Raw genomic sequence first — 15,575 nt, forward strand, 5'->3', positions numbered from 1 at the left:
TTCATGTTATGAGCTTTCCTTATGCCAAACTTTATTGCTTTATATTTGCTGAACTATTTAGAATTCATCTTTTATTTTATAAAAATTGAATAGCTCAGTGTAGACATGATATGTTCCCAGCACCTCTTTTCAGAGTTGTCTTCCATTCTTCAATTAAAGAATATTAAAGGTGTATATTTCTCCACATTCAGACAGGAAAAAATCAAGGAAAGTTTCTTTATTTTGAAAACTTAACTGTCGTAGGTTCCTAATCCCATGCAACTCTCTCTTCTTTTGCAGGACTCTGAGGAGGAAGACAGTGAGTTGGAGGCCATTAATAAGAAGCTGATAAGCCCGCAAAGTTTTCAAAATTTCCGGCCTTACGTACCAGAGGAGTTTGCTGACTTCAGTGTTTACAATGCTAGCCTGGAGAACAGGGAATGGTTTTCTTCTAAATCAGACTTCATGAGTTCACGTGTTCTTGAGAAAGAGGTATCCCGCAGCCCCACCACTAGCAGTATTACTAGTGGCTACTTTTCCCACAGTGCCTCTAACGCTACTCTGTCTGACATGCTTGTTCCCTGTAGTGATAGCACAGACCAGCTAGCCAGTCACATGAAGGAGCAGGACTCTAATGATCCCTCGGGATCATCTCTTGCACATGATGTAAGATCTTCTTTGAACAAGGAATGTCGAGAGTCAGAAAAGGAGTTAGCGAGAGAAAAGTTACCTGTGTTACCACTGAAAGAAAACAGTGCCTTAACAGAACAAGTATCACTGTCCCTCGATGCCACTGACAGAGACTCTGAGCAGTTACCCAGAGCTGGATCGCTTTCAGCTTTAAGTTCCTCACATGGCAAAAGTACTTGTCATACAATTGAATTTTCAGCGCGTGAAGCAACAGTTGAGCACGTGACAGACATTCTGGAAGATCACTCCTTTACAGAGTTCATGGGCGTCGAAGATGGCAAGGATTTTGACCATTCGACAGCTCCGCAGTCGTGTTCTCTTGTGTCCTCTAATGGAGCGAGTTCCTCGGAGTTACCCCGAGGCGCTGACAAGGAGCAGAGCATGTGTGTGGGCCAGCTGGGCTCTGCAGACGCTATGGAAAGCCCTTTGTGTTCTGTACTGGTAAAAGAGACTTCAGACCATGAGACTTACCCTGATACTTCCGTAGATGATTTTATTGGGAAGGACCACTTGGATGGTTCTGACTGTGAAGAAGGTGCTTCTGCAGATCAAGCCCACGTCTTGCCTAGCTGGGTAGCAGTGGGTGAACAAGTCTGTGTTGGAAGTAATAAGATGGGCACGGTGAGATACGTTGGAACGGTGGATTTTTCAGCTGGAATCTGGGTTGGAGTTGAACTAAATGTTCAGCTGGGTAAGACTAAATATGGTCCGGGTTATCTGTGCAGTTAGTGTGATCTATTTGAAAAGTTAAACTACAATCATATGCTGTTCAGTCTTGGGAAATGCCTCTAATTTCATATAGGCTTGGAATCTGATACACCCAGTTCTAGGCTTTATAGGAATACTTTGCTATAGGTTAATTTTTAACTGTATTATAGCCCTGTTCTTCTCGCTTTATGCAGAAAAATGCTTTTGCACATTGTGTTGGTTCCCGTTGGTACTCATCTATTTTTATAGATTAGAAGAACAAGCAAAGCCTAAAATTGGCTGATTTTTTTAAAATCAACATGCATGTTTGTGGGCAGTACTAACAATGGACATGACTTGTCAAATAGGTTTTCTGTCTGTAGCTTTCAGAGATTTTTTTTTTCTTTCTTTTTTTTCACTGGGGAAAGCTTAATTAGAGAGCACAGATTTTCTTTAACTTCAGTTTGATGGGGTCAGAAAAAGTCAGTGCTCTGCAAGTGTTATGAGACTCCTACAGAAATGCTTCAGATCTTTTAAAAAGATGATGGTCTTAGTAGTTTAATAGATATTAACACTGATAAAGAAGTTCTTCTGGCAGCTAAGTTTTAAGCTTTGTAAGCAATCAGTTTTGAGGATAGTTTATTTTGTAAAATGAACAAATGATTGACTTTTTAAACTGTTAGTTAACAAAGTAATTTTTTAGGAAATCATCTTTTTGGTCACAATTCAAGCCATCCTTTCCAGGTTTTGTTCTCCCTAGTGTATGGTATGCATCTGGCTTCATCACTCAGCATTAAAAATCTTGACTCTTTGACAGATAACCAAAGGTATTCACACTTCAACACTACAATTGTATGTGCTCATGAAAGTAGCAACAACTAATTCTGTGCATTTATTTTCATTGAAGGGAAGCATGATGGAACTGTAAAAGGCAGAGAGTACTTCCACTGCAAACCGCGACACGGTGTCTTTGTTCGTCCTGGGCGCCTCAGCAAAGCACCAGCTTCCACAAGGAAATGGAGTAGCACTTCACGGTCTCAGGCAACTTCCACTTCAGAGAAACGGAAAAATTCCATGCTTCAAGGCTCTTCATCCACTCCTAAAACAGGAGAAGTCATCTGCCATTCAGGAGATGCAGCAGCTTCTGCTTTTTCTAGGAAACAGGAAAACGGGAAATCTTGGATTAACTAAACTGCCGTATTTTTGCACTTACTACACGCATCACTGTGTAGAAAACTTTATGGATTTTTGGAGCTATTGTACATTTTAATCTGTCCATACGGAATGTGTATTCTCTAGAGTCCTTGACTTAATTCTCTAATTTTTTATAAATAATATATATATTATATATATATATGAATGTGTATCTATAGTTTGTCTGCCAGTGGGCAGATACGGCTGCACACTAAAATACAGTTAAAGCTGATCTGTAGATAACTGAGGTACTGGACTATTTGTAACGCAACAACTTGGGAGATATATTTTAAACAACAAAAAATATTTTATTGTGGAAAAACCAGGATGTAAATCCATATTTGGAAAAAAAGCTACGGTTTGCTGTTCTTAATTACCAAAGAACTTGTTTTAGACTGACACATTTGCTGTTTAAATCTTTCTATTGTAAGTGTTTTAACTGATAACTTGGTGCCATGTTTCTTTTAGTCACTGGGCACCGTGCAGCCTTATGTTCTGTGTTTAAGCACACTGAAATATCCAACTGCTTCATATTTTTTGTCTTCCTAGAGGCCTGCCACTGTGCTGACTTGGCATTGGATTGAAATGACTAACAATGCCCGAAGCTATACGTCTGGCATTTCGTACGTTAGCATAAGCCAGCTGGGCAGTTTGACTGCAGAAACAGTATTACTGCAAGGGCGTGAGAGGACAACGTTTTGGGGGTTGGGGGGTGGTGTTTGGTTTTTTGGGTATGGGGGGGAAATGGGGAAACAAAGAAGCAGTAAATGGATAATGACTGCAAACTTTGCACTTGTTACTTGCTGGTTATTATCAAGATGAAATAGAACCTGCTAAAGTAATTTTAATCTGTAAAGTTTATTTTAATAATGGGAATGATGGAGGGATTTATGTCTGGTGCTCATGAATTCCTAAGAAGGTTGTTCCACATGTAGATACTGTAGATGCCTGTACAAGCGTTCTGGATGTTTGTAAAGTAACATGGTAAAAAAAATGAGTGAAGTGAATGGCCTGCTGTATCTGTTCTTCTTTGTTTCTTAGCAAGTGAATGATTGAGATACCTGGGACCTTACTGAAAAGCTGCTGTTCTTTCTTTGATTGTTGTGTACAGTAAGCGGACTCTCGTATTTTACTATTTACTGTAAAGAACTGTAATTTATATACTGCCACACTGTATTTAATTGGTACAGACCTATTGTGTGTTAGAATACAGACTGTTTACTTGGGATTTAAAAAAAAAGTAATGTTTTGCTTGTATTTGGTGCAATTAGGTTTCATGGTCAAATAGTAAGCTGTTTCTAGCTGATGGTGCTCAGATGTAAAGTACTTTGTAAGAACGCTGAAGGACAATACGATTGGAGTGGAAGACTGGATGGTATTAACCTGTTCTAACACTGACCAATTCATGCAGCGTCAGAGGAGAATAGCAGCCCCTGTGGATACACATTCCTCACCTGCTGCTTTCCCTGTCCTTCATAGGAGGGGAAGCGGAGCTGGGGAACTCCTGCCAGAGAATGGTGTTATGTGGGTCAAGGGGAGATGGGACAAGTTCCTGGAAGACAGACATGACAGACTCATTGCTAAATATGTGAATGCCTCAGCTGCGTACAACACAGTTGGCAGCTGGGAGGGTAATGTGCTTGGGGGGGTGGTGAAAGCAGGGGGGTGCGAAGTTCAGTGTACTTGCCCTTGACACAGCTTTTGGCTCCTCTGAGATGGGATTCTTATGTGTTAATTGATTTTGGTGAAATGAATATCTTTGCAGAACACTTCATACTTCTGGTGTCCACCTAGAGTTGCTCTCTCTGCATTAATGATACTACTGCTAGAGGGAATTGCCATAATAGCAAAAAAAATGCTTTGTGCAGAAGTATTTTATCAGGCACAGGTGCTCTTAGAACATTGCCAGGTACCTACCAGGCACCACAGTCTTCAAGTTACTTTTAGATGTCACTTTAATCTTCTAATAATGCTTTTTAGAAAATATTTGTGTGTGTGTGTATGTGCACATTTGCATAAGCATGTTTGTCTAAGGCCACTACAACCAATTTTGAACACTAATGTGGCCATTTTCTTAGGGCAGAGATGCAGTATTTACACTAGATTAGCTGAACTGGGCTCTTCATGGTTTCAGACCTTTGAGAGCACAGAATACATGATTGCTTAAGAAACACTGGAATAATCTTCCTTCTTGGGTTATATGATCTATATGTGCCAGAGAAACCTAAACAAGCCAACCTAGTTCATGCTGTACACGTTTCGCATAACCTGTGCTGTCCTGACTGCTGTTATTGCTGGAAGGCCTGTACTTTCGCAGACCTCGCCTGTTAACATGCCCTGTCCTGGGTTAGCGTAAGGCTAGGAGGAGCGTATCTGATGAGTGTGATGGGGTAATGTGGAAAAAGGCAAGCGTTTTAGTTGATGTGCTCCTCAAACTCTGGTACATAAACACAGAAGCAGTTTTTCTATTAGTAATGTTAGACTAGTAGTTTGCTGTCTTGAACTTTGTAGTCAGTAGAATAACGCCATGGCGCTAGTTCAACTAGAAATTGGGGTTTGGGTTTTGGTTTTTTTTTAAATATTATCTTAACCAGCATCTAAAACGGGTTAAATGTCATCTTGACAGAACTGACCTGTCGTCTCGCTGGTTTCCCCAGTCCAGGCCTCTCCCATGTTTTAGGGACCTCTTCGTCTGTTGAGCTGGTAATTTACAGAATTCAAAGGAGAAAAATAAAAATGTAAAATCTCAGACTGACTGAAAACGACTAGAGCTGTGGGCTCCATCCATCTCCCTCCCGCCTTCACACAGTTAACGGCAGCAATTTTTACAACGGGGAAAAAAAAAAAAAAAAAAAAAAAAAAAAAACAAAACGAAACCGGGGTGGAGCGGAGCGAGGGACCGGCCCCCTCGTGAACCTGGGGCGGGACGTGCGGCGACGCACGCTTCGGCCTCAGCGCCGGGCTCCGTCGCTGAGGTAAATACCTACGGCGGGGCGCGAACCCGCGGCTACCGGCTTTCACCGGGGGTCGGGGAACCCCCCGGCGCGTCTCCGTCCGCCCGCGCGGTTCCCCCTTCGCCCTTCTGCGGGCGGTCAGCTGCACGTAGGCCGGCTACCGGCAGGGATTGCCGTCGCTTTTACCTCAGGGAGTAAAATTTAAAAGAGCGTGGTGCGAGTTAAACGTCAGGGCAAATCGGCGGCGGTGCGTTTTCGTACGTATTGAAGGTTTATTGTGATTTATTTCTTCTCAGGTGGCGTACTTCCGAGGGATGCCGATGAGTCTCTTCCAACTGACGGGTAGAAGGTTGGTTTCTCAGGCGTATTGCGGACTTAAGGCTGCTGCTTCAAAGAAACAGAAGGTTTGCTCCGAAATGGCTCGTCCCAGTTCAAGTAAGGCACCTGTTTGTTTGCGTTGGTACCCCCCGCAGGTTTTTAAGCTGGCTTTGAAATTCTAGAAGGTTTTGTGTAATAGGTGAAACCTACAGTTTAATTCAAAACGTTTAGAAGAGCGTGAAGCTGATTTTTTTTTTCCTAGCTGCTAAAATTTATCTTCTGTGTCTGTATTCCGTATAGTTCCAGAAACCCTCACATCGTTGCAGTCAGTATGATTGCCTGGTGACATGTCTTTAGTATTTATAATTTATCCACATAAACATACACTGGTTAATTGCCTTTCCTTTTCATAATCCTAATGGGTAATAAAACTTACTCCTCGTTTCTTTGTACAAGAATTATGGAGGGCCTCGAGCATTTGTAACGACTCGGGAGCACGGTATTGGGTAACCCCAGGAGCCCTGTTCAGTCTAGTAGTAGTAAATATCCTCTTTTTTGGTTGTTTGAGGGTTTTCTGGTTTTGTTTTTTAATTTGAGGATATGCCTTAACTTGAAAACTGCGCAGAGAGCTTCGCAGGTGTAATAGCAAAACCCCTAACAGTTGGGTGGCCAAGGCACGCTTGCTTTTTCTGCCATCTTGAGCATCAGCATTTGGCTGCTGTCTGAGACTGGAGACTAGACTAGGAGGACTTCAGGCCTCATCTTTACATGTTCAAGAGCTTGCAAGGCTTGGTTTCCAACAGTAGATAGGGTATAAGAATTGCAGTTCTCTGCCCAGTTCTACGGCTCTTGTGCTGTGGGTCTTGGGACTTCTCCAGTGATAGTGTCTCCTTATAAAAACTTACTTGCTTTTGGTATTAAAAAAAAAAAAGAAACAAAAAACCCTCATGTAGTAAATTGTGAAGGTTGGTGTTGTGATCAGCAGCTTGAAGTTCAGCTGGAGGCCAGTCACTAGTGGTATACTGCAGGAGTCAATACTGGGGCCAATACTGTTTAATGCCTTCATTAATGATCCGGATGATGGGGCAGAGTGCACCCTCAGCAAGTCTGCAGATGACACAAAGCTGGGAGGAGTGGCTGATACACTAGAGGGTCGTGCTGCCATCCAGAGGGACCTCGGCAGGCTGGGGACGTGGACTGACAGGAGCCTCATGAAGTTCAGCAAACAGAAATGCCAAGTCCTGCCCCTGGGGACAAATAACCCCAGGCACCAGGACAGGCTGGGGCCAACCTGCTGGAAAGGCCCTGGGGGTCCTGGTGGACGCCAAGCTGACCATGAGCCGGCGATGAGCCCTTGTGGCAAAGACCACCAACAGCCTCCTGGGCTGCACTCGGCAGAGCATCTCCGGCAGGTCGATCCTTCCCCCCTGCTCAGCCCTGGTGAGATGCACCTGGAGTGCTGGGTCCAGTCCTGGGCTTCCCAGTACGAGGGAGACATGGACATGCTGGAGAGAGAGTCCAGCGAAGGGCCACAAAGATGATTAATGGCTTGGAGCATATGAGGAGAGGCTGAGAGCCAGGACTGTTGAGCCTTCAGGAGACCAGGCTCAGGGGCGTTTTATCAATGCAAAAGAATACCTGATGGGAGGGAATGAAGACAAGGCAGACTCTTCTCTGTAGTGCCAAGTGACAGGACAGGAGGCAACGGACACAAATTAAAGCATGTGAGGTTCCATCTGAACACAAGAAAACACTTTTTTTACTATGACGGCGGTCAAACACTGGAGTGGGTTGTGCAGGGAGAGGTGGTGGAGTCGCCATCCTTGGAGATACTCAAAAGCCACCCAAGTGGACAGAGTCCTGGACAGTCTGCTCTGGCTGACCCTGCTTGAGCAGGGGGGGTTGGACTAGAGGATCTTCAGAGGTCCTTTCCCACCCCAGCCATTCTGTGATTCTAAAATATGTTGCTTTGAAATTCGTAGTTGAGGTAAACTGAAAGAGAATTTTTTTTGTGTCTCTGTAGCTAACCTGTTTCTTTTTAATCTTGTTTTCACTCTTAGAAAAATGTAAAGGAAATTTCCCATCTTTTTCCCAAGTTATTTTACCATGTGGGGAAAAATGGAGGGAATATACATTCAAAAATAGAAAATATAATTGCAAACCTAGAAAAGGGGCAAGATTGCCTCAGAAGGAAATGAGTTTTCCCAGATTACCGTAATTTTGAAGGTGATACTTTGTAACTAAACGTAAACTTTTTTCATCTCGGGGTCTTACCTTACAGTTAGGAAGAAAACTGTTCCTGTGTGGTGGTGACAACAGTTATTATCTAGGTAGTGTCTAGTGTGGGGTTTTAGTTTAAGGCTCTGTCTTTCAAATATTGAGTGTATTCGTAGTTTAATACATGATGCTCTACTGAGCTTGCTCATGTGCATTTTTGAGGATCTCCAGGAGCTGCCCTTCAAATTCCAATATACAGAAACTCAGAAACAAATTAGTATTCTGAAATTAAAGTCATGGGAGGTGTATGTGGAAGACATTTCTGGATGCATAAGTTTGCCAGCACTGTCTGTATGGCTTCTTATAAAAAAGTGTAAGTGTCTGAACAGCTGTTTGTTTTTCCTCCCCACGCATAGATATGGCTGATTTTCGAGAAGTGTTTGCTAAAGCGAAGCATATAGCCATTATCACAGGAGCTGGTGTTAGCGCGGAGAGTGGAGTTCCGACCTTCAGAGGGGCTGGAGGTTTCTGGAGAAAGTGGCAAGCCCAGGTACGTACTGGTGGCATGTGTCTGCACAGCTGTGCTTCTCTGTACCATCAGGTAGGTGAGCGTGAAGGGTCAGAAGAAGCTGGGTACCTTAGGGGGGGAAGTGCTCCCACAGCGGTGTGGCAGGGACAGAGCTCTCCCGACAGCCCTGTCTGCAGCTCTTCCCTGTGCCCTGGGGGTCTGCTTTGTGCAGCTGCAACGTCTTGCCCGTCATTTGGTTTATCAGTTGTTTGGGAAAAACAATGTTCTTGCAGACAGCTCTGGGTCTTTCTACCATCCTTGTTTTCTTGCTGCCTTGCAGCTTAGCTGTTTGCTCATCTTCTGACACCCTCACTGTTTTTCTACCTTGCGGGGCCTTTCCTGCTCTAAACTCTTAAGAACCTTTCACCAAAATAAGACAGAACCGCTGATACTGGCTAGTTGTTTTCTTTTAATCTTGGTTTCTCATAATACTCTTTAAAAATGTTTTAGGAATTTTTTTTCTTTGGAGGCAGAGTTCCTCACAGTCTCTAACTCTCTCACAAGCTCTGTCTCTCTTGCTGGCGTGGATCTTGCCAGTGTTGGGAGCCACGGGGGTGGGAGAGGAGGTGGAAGCAGACACTGGGGGGGTGGAGCAGTGCGGCAGCAAGCACCAAAATGTGCAAGTTGTATAGGTGCCTGGTGAGTCTGATCCTGTGTGGTGCTGCAGATGTTTCAAGTAACCATCAGACTGTCAGTAACTGCTACCCCAAACTGCAATCATGTTTGCTTTCTTCATGGTTTTTAATGACAGCATTCGTGAAAGATTTCATGAAGTTAAAAAGGGGTCAGAGAGATGAGTTTTTCAGATGGTTTGAATCTAAAGATGCATTTTTTTCTTTCAGTGACTATCAAGTCAAAAAAAGCATGCGTGTGTATAAATGCCTGGTCCTTCTGCATCAGAAAGCTTGCATTCAGCGTTTTTATATCAGTAGAATTGTGCATTGAAGCATTAGACAGAGCTACTCCTCATTTTAAAAAAAGGCAAAATTAAAGTTAGTGTGGAAAGCATAGCTTAGATTTTACTGGCACATAAAAGACAAGACATTAGACTTCGATTTTGACAATGGCTGTAATTTGGCTTGTGTTACACTTAATTTAAGGCAGAAAAGAAATTGCTGGCAAAGGAAATATATCCACACGATGCTGAGTTCTATGGCTACTGTGGAAAACAGGGGTTTGAATGCCAAAAATCGTGTGCATTGAAATATCTCATCTTCCTTTGTGCTGTACTAAACTCCTAATAGTTTGGTAGGGCAGCACAGAGTAAGGTCCGAGTGTATTATGTAAAACCACGTACCATGCTATTGATACCGTTTTTTTCCTCATTTGATAAGGTACTTTGATTTGTCATCCTTGTGAGGGCAATTGAACTACATGCTTGTCCACTGCACCTGGTTATAAATAGTCTGCTTTTGATTATCTTGTTATGCAGGTAGCAGTGTAAATGGCAGTAATCTAGCAGGCTTCATCTGGGGAGGGGTTTTTCCTGCCTTTTCGTTGGTAGGATGAATTGTTATGTCTTTTGCAGGAGCTGGCTACTCCAGAGGCTTTTGCGCGAAACCCTTCTCGTGTATGGGAATTTTACCATTACCGCCGGGAAGTGATGTTGAGTAAACATCCAAATCCTGCACATATTGCCATTGCAGAGTGCGAAAGGCGACTGAGCAAGCAAGGAAGGAGTGTTGTGGTCATTACTCAAAACATTGATGAGCTACACAGAAAGGCAGGCACAAAGCACCTCTTAGAAATTCATGGTAAGAACCAGCTTACCTGTCTGCTACAAGTCAGCAGACTTGGCAGGGAGAAGAGAGAGCAGGATAAGTAAGGGGAGAGAAGAAATTTGTCTTTAAAATAATACTAATTTGCATGAAGTTATTTACAATACCACCCTGTTCTCTTTTGGAAGTTGTTTCGGGTACTCTGTAGCCTCTCTTTATTTCTCGTCTTTCTTTTTTAATGGATTCTCACAGTACACAGGAACTGGTTCTCCCTTCCCGCTTGCTCGGTTTTGCCTCAGATCCACTTGAATGCATGTGGATAGTGACACTTGGCTGATTTCGCTTACAAAAGGGGAAAAGAATCCACTGTGTGGTGGCGGTGGTACCACACCAGTACTGCCACCAATAAAAGGTGTATTGGCAAGACTGGTCTCACCAGCCCTGACGCTTTCCCTCTGTCCTGTCCTGTCCTTCAAAGACCCACCTGCGTGGTCCTTGGCTACAGGACGAAGAAGGTGCTGGAAGCGGATGAGATTCCCTTACCCTTCTCTCCTACACCCAGTAGCTCTCCCTCTCTATTCCCTGTCATTAGTGGCATTCGTTGCTCCCGCCCTCTCTCCCACGAAGTGCCGGAGGAGCACAACACAGATGTGGCACATGGGGGTCAGTGGAGCTTTTGGATCTGAGGAAGTGTACAGGTGTGGAGAGAACGAGGCGGGGGAAGCCCTTCTCCATCCTTCGAGGTGCCCCCACTCCTCCTTTCTCCACTCCGCAGGCCCTGCCGCAGACTGAAAGTCTCCCAGGACAAAGTCCCATCCTGGTCCTCCAGCACTATGATGCTTTTTAACTTCAGTATCACAAAAGGTTTAAATGGCATTTCCCACCGTAGCTTGGTGATCTGGACACAGGGAACCTGCAGAAGTTTTTTGCAGTTGTGGATCCAAAGATAAAGCGTTGGGTATAGTTTAATTTTGATTATCCTCATTCTTTACAAAATAGAAACAATTTTAAACTCTTGGTAATATTGCACATCTCTACAGCACGTTACTAATGCTACAAAAGTCTTGGGGTTGGGGAGTTTCACATAGAACAGTGTTAACCAGCATATATTTTTTTAAGAACATATTTCTGATTTAAGAGGAAAAGCAATAAGCAGAAATCCTCTCCCTCAGAGATATTTTAAATAATTATTTTCTTTTGAAATGCTGCTACAAGGCTATGTATTACTCATGTTGTGAGGTAGAACAAGGTGATAAATCATAGCTTAGAGGGACTGTTGCTGTTGTTTACTGCGGCCTTTCAGCTGAAAGGGCTGTGTCTGTCTTTGCTGGGCCTGGCCTGTGCTTAACGATGATGCTGGTCGCTCTGGGTTGCTGACCAAAAGTGTGTGTAAGCACTGTGTAAATAGCATCTCGTTCATAATGCTGCCAGCTTTCAACACTTGGCTGTTACGTTCATGTAGTAAGTTACCCACAAGGTATAGTCTTCAAAGTCAAATAAAGGCTGTCCGGGATGAACACAACCACTTGCTTGTACAGCCGTGCCTCAGAGCAGTTGCTTGATCCCTGATGTTTTCTCTTTGTGTGTTTCAGGTAGTTTATTTAAAACTCGATGCACCAACTGTGGAAATGTAGCTGCCAATTACAAGAGTCCAATATGCCCCGCACTGGCCGGGAAAGGGTAATACGTCTGCCTTGTAAACTCTGTGTTTTCTACTTTTTCTGCTGTTCAGTAGAAAAGGAGCCATTTTAGGAGCATACAGGAGTTTCAGCCAACCGCCTAATTTTCCTTTAGTAGTATTAATGCTTAAATTTTACACAACTGTTTTGAAACGTGAGTGTACTGTTTGGTAACTTCATTGAGAGCCTGTGATACCGTTAAGTCCTGTGAATGAATAACTGTTAACCCCTAAGTTGTCACAACATTATATATGTTTTAACTAGAACAATTTCAGATGGTCTGAAAGTCTTGTATTGGATGTAAACTAATTGTACTCTTGGAGTATGTGTGTGTACTCCCATCCTCTTCACCTTCCAGCTGTTTTATTAAATTGGATGCTTATTCCTGTCATCACTTGATACATAGATTGTCCTCTTCTGTATCTCTTGAGCACCTTGTAGCTTTTGTCCTTCAACTCGTCAATAAGATTCTCATGATTACAGGTCTCAAAATACAGATGTGTGAAACAAGCAGGAGGGAAGCATCAGTCCCCAGGATTTCTGCAACTTAAAAAGCTGCAGAAGAATCCTTCAGTCTCATTTTTCTAGCCATCCTCTTTCTTTCACCATTAAAAAAAGCCGGGGGGGGCGGAGCGGACAAGACAGGACAGGCATATGCTCGTAGGTTTTTAGGTTCTTTCCCCCTTGCATTTCACCAGATCTTTAGATAGCTACATCAATATTTGTTGTGCCTTTGACAGGCTTTGACGAGCTTGCTACAGTTGCTTAGCTCTGGGATAATTCCGGACAAATGCCTGCCTGCCCCGTGTATGGTATTTTAGGGTTGTAGTAGGTTTTGGAAGTTGGCTGAAGTTGCAAAGATTCCTTGATTGGAGAGTGTGCTTTAGAGAATACTAGGTTTTTATTAATACATTAAAGTACGCTTTGTACGATTGATTATGTATTTCAATTTTGTAACTTCAGGGCTCCAGATCCTGAAACAGAAGAGGCCATGATTCCAGTTGAAGACCTTCCTCAGTACGTATGGACCGCTTTGGTTTTTGCTGTTAACCTCATCGTGCTTTGCGCATGTCAAACGCTTACATTACCATTCACGTAGTTTTGGAAGGACATGGAGACGTCCTACAGCAGAAAGAGGCGTGAGACTTTACCCCAGAGAACTGAGTCTAAAGTTACAGGGGACAGCAGACAACAGGAGTGTGTACTAGAAGTTTACCATGATGCTAAAGGGATCGCGTGTTAGTGTGCTTGAGCATCAAGCTGAAACATGCCTAAATTCATGGGTTTTGTAGTAAGTGGAGTAGGAGAATTGCAGTAAGAAACAAAGTGCTACACAGTAAACGTTTTGTTACTTTGCAGGTGCTACCTACTGTTGTTAGTCATTCTGTAACACTGTGCTGGCATACAGCCACTGCATAGTCCTTTGCAGGTATTAAATGTGCCACGGTGCTTTTTTATAATGGCTGAAGCTTTGCCTTAGCTAGATGCAGATGCAAGAAGCCACCGTATTTTTCATCTGGTTCCTAAGGAAAAGAGGCTAACGCGATGCTTCTGCCTTTCAGTTCACTTTCTCCTTAAAAACCTGTTGGCCAGTTTGTTAAAGCTGGTGGAGGCGGAGGTCTATAGCACATACTACGTTTTAAGTTTCATCCATTTCAGGAGCTGCGTGAGGGGAAGACACGATGAAGTATCTGAGTTGAACAACTGTTCAGCCAACCGTTCTGTGTGGCAGGGCAGCACGTGTGTACTTCCAACACATGTGTAGCACGGCATCGGCTGCCTTCTGTCCAGCACATGGTAGAGGAGGGTGTGGGGAGGGCTGTGAAAGAGAAGGGAGAAAGAGCAAGGGCAGGTGAGACATGCCCAAATAAGAATGAAAACTGCTTTGCCGTTTTGCAGCCTGAAACGTCCATGTCAGCAGCTTAATGCTGTCCCTTTGTGATTTTTAAACAGGTGTGAGGAGGACGGCTGCAATGGGCTCCTCCGTCCCCACGTCGTGTGGTTTGGTGAAGCCCTGGATCCTGATGTTCTCACAGAGGTTGAGAAGGAGCTTGATATTTGCGACCTCTGCTTGGTAGTGAGTGACACTTGTTACCTAGCCCCTTAACTGGTCGGGAAGCCATGGTGAAGGGGTTGCACCTCCTGGGTAAAGGAGATGTACTTGTACTTCCCTGAGGGCACTAAAAGCCAGAGGGACTCCTGCGTTAAGTATAAAACAAGTAAGACCATGAAGTTTGAAAAGGTACTCTGATGAGAGATGTATTCTCATCCTAAATCCAAAACACAGTACTATACCAGCTACTAGGAAGAAAATTAGCTCTATCCCAGCTGTAAACCAGGACAATACACTGTTCAGAAGTTAACAGGTTCAGCATGTGTGCATCTTGCTCAGCTGGCATCTGCGGTCTGCATTTAGTGTACACAGGTGTTAGAGTTTCAAGCGTTAGAGGTTAACTAATATTGGTTAGCTGTTGAGTTTCTCAAACAGTGAAAAATACGATTATTTTGATGCTCATTTTAAAAAAACGTGACCAAATGTTGTAAGAAGGTAGCTAGCTGTTGTCATCCGTTGCTTTTTTGGTGAGGTTATTTACATGCCAGGTAGGTTCCAGATCGCTGACCAAAACACTTGCTGAGAATATTGTGTACCCTTCACAGAATAATCTCGAGTAACAGAAGGAACGTCTTGTTTTGTTTTCCTGGAGGCAAAGTCTGCCATTTGCCATTTCTGCAATTTTGTTTTTTTTTCGTCTACAGTTATAATCCACAAACAGGCTTAGTTGGGTTCCATCAGAGAAACAATTCCCAATTCTTATGCTATGTTAGATGGCTATGTATGCAGTGACACTAAATCTATTGATTTGGTTTCATTTCTGTAGGGATCTTACATGCTTCAGTGGTTTTGCATATCCAGTGTTCTGAGAAGGGTCCTTACCTTGTGGGTTGGTTTGGTTTTGTCTGTTTAAATACTGGCCTGCTACACTCCTGGGGTTTTTTTTCCCCCCTGTCCCTGCAGGTCGGGACCTCCTCTGTGGTGTACCCTGCTGCTATGTTTGCCCCTCAGGTATCTGCCAGAGGAGTGCCAGTTGCAGAATTTAACATGGAGGCTACTCCTGCTACGAACAGATTCAGGTAAAGCCATTCAGTTGTAAACTAGCAACCTTTAGTCCCCTCCATCTTCATTGTCTTTTGCATTGAACCGCTAAAACGCCTAGAAAACTTTTAAACGAACACGATCTAGTCTTTTCCCCAGTGCTTAGGAAACGCTGCTTTCTTCTAGTAAGTAAGAAAAGAGGGTCGTTCTTCCTCGGTGGCATTAGCTCAGGCTGAAGCCAGAGGTGTGTTCTTCCAGGTGCGGAGCTGGCCCCTGTGCCTAGCTCGTAGGAGCCCTACGGCCCCCTCCCTCAGGGGCAGGACCGAGGACCGGGTCCTCGCCCGCCCCTTCACCCGCCTTCTTCCTTCCAGGTTCCACTTCCCGGGGCCCTGCGGGACCACTCTGCCGCCGGCGCTGGCCCGCCACCAGACCGAGATCATCTCCTGAGCACCTCGGAGCGGGAGGAGGAGGCGGCGG

At 44.0% G+C, this 15,575-nt stretch overlaps 2 protein-coding genes across 2 annotated transcripts in view; both read left to right on the plus strand.

The window, feature by feature from the left end:
* The window catches only part of KIF13A (kinesin family member 13A), a 117,269-nt gene extending 114,434 nt beyond the window's left edge, over nucleotides 1-2,835 (plus strand). Inside the window, exons 38-39 of the mRNA XM_010573166.1 lie at nucleotides 280-1,360; nucleotides 2,264-2,835. Coding sequence (XP_010571468.1) covers nucleotides 280-1,360; nucleotides 2,264-2,547 — 1,365 coding nt within the window. The 3' untranslated portion in view covers nucleotides 2,548-2,835. The remainder of the gene's footprint in view (nucleotides 1-279; nucleotides 1,361-2,263) is intronic.
* Nucleotides 2,836-5,824: 2,989 nt separating this feature from the next.
* SIRT5 (sirtuin 5) lies at nucleotides 5,825-15,555 on the plus strand. The gene is made up of 8 exons (XM_010573167.1): nucleotides 5,825-5,939; nucleotides 8,456-8,589; nucleotides 10,136-10,361; nucleotides 11,918-12,005; nucleotides 12,968-13,021; nucleotides 13,958-14,081; nucleotides 15,021-15,136; nucleotides 15,470-15,555. Exons 1-8 carry the CDS (start codon nucleotides 5,825-5,827, stop codon nucleotides 15,543-15,545), a joined length of 933 nt encoding a protein of 310 aa, XP_010571469.1. The 3' UTR covers nucleotides 15,546-15,555.
* Nucleotides 15,556-15,575: the final 20 nt, after the last annotated feature.

The sequence above is a fragment of the Haliaeetus leucocephalus genome, unplaced genomic scaffold (genome assembly GCF_000737465.1).
Source record: "Haliaeetus leucocephalus isolate CR32 unplaced genomic scaffold, Haliaeetus_leucocephalus-4.0 Scaffold373, whole genome shotgun sequence".
NCBI classification, from domain to species: domain Eukaryota; kingdom Metazoa; phylum Chordata; class Aves; order Accipitriformes; family Accipitridae; genus Haliaeetus; species Haliaeetus leucocephalus.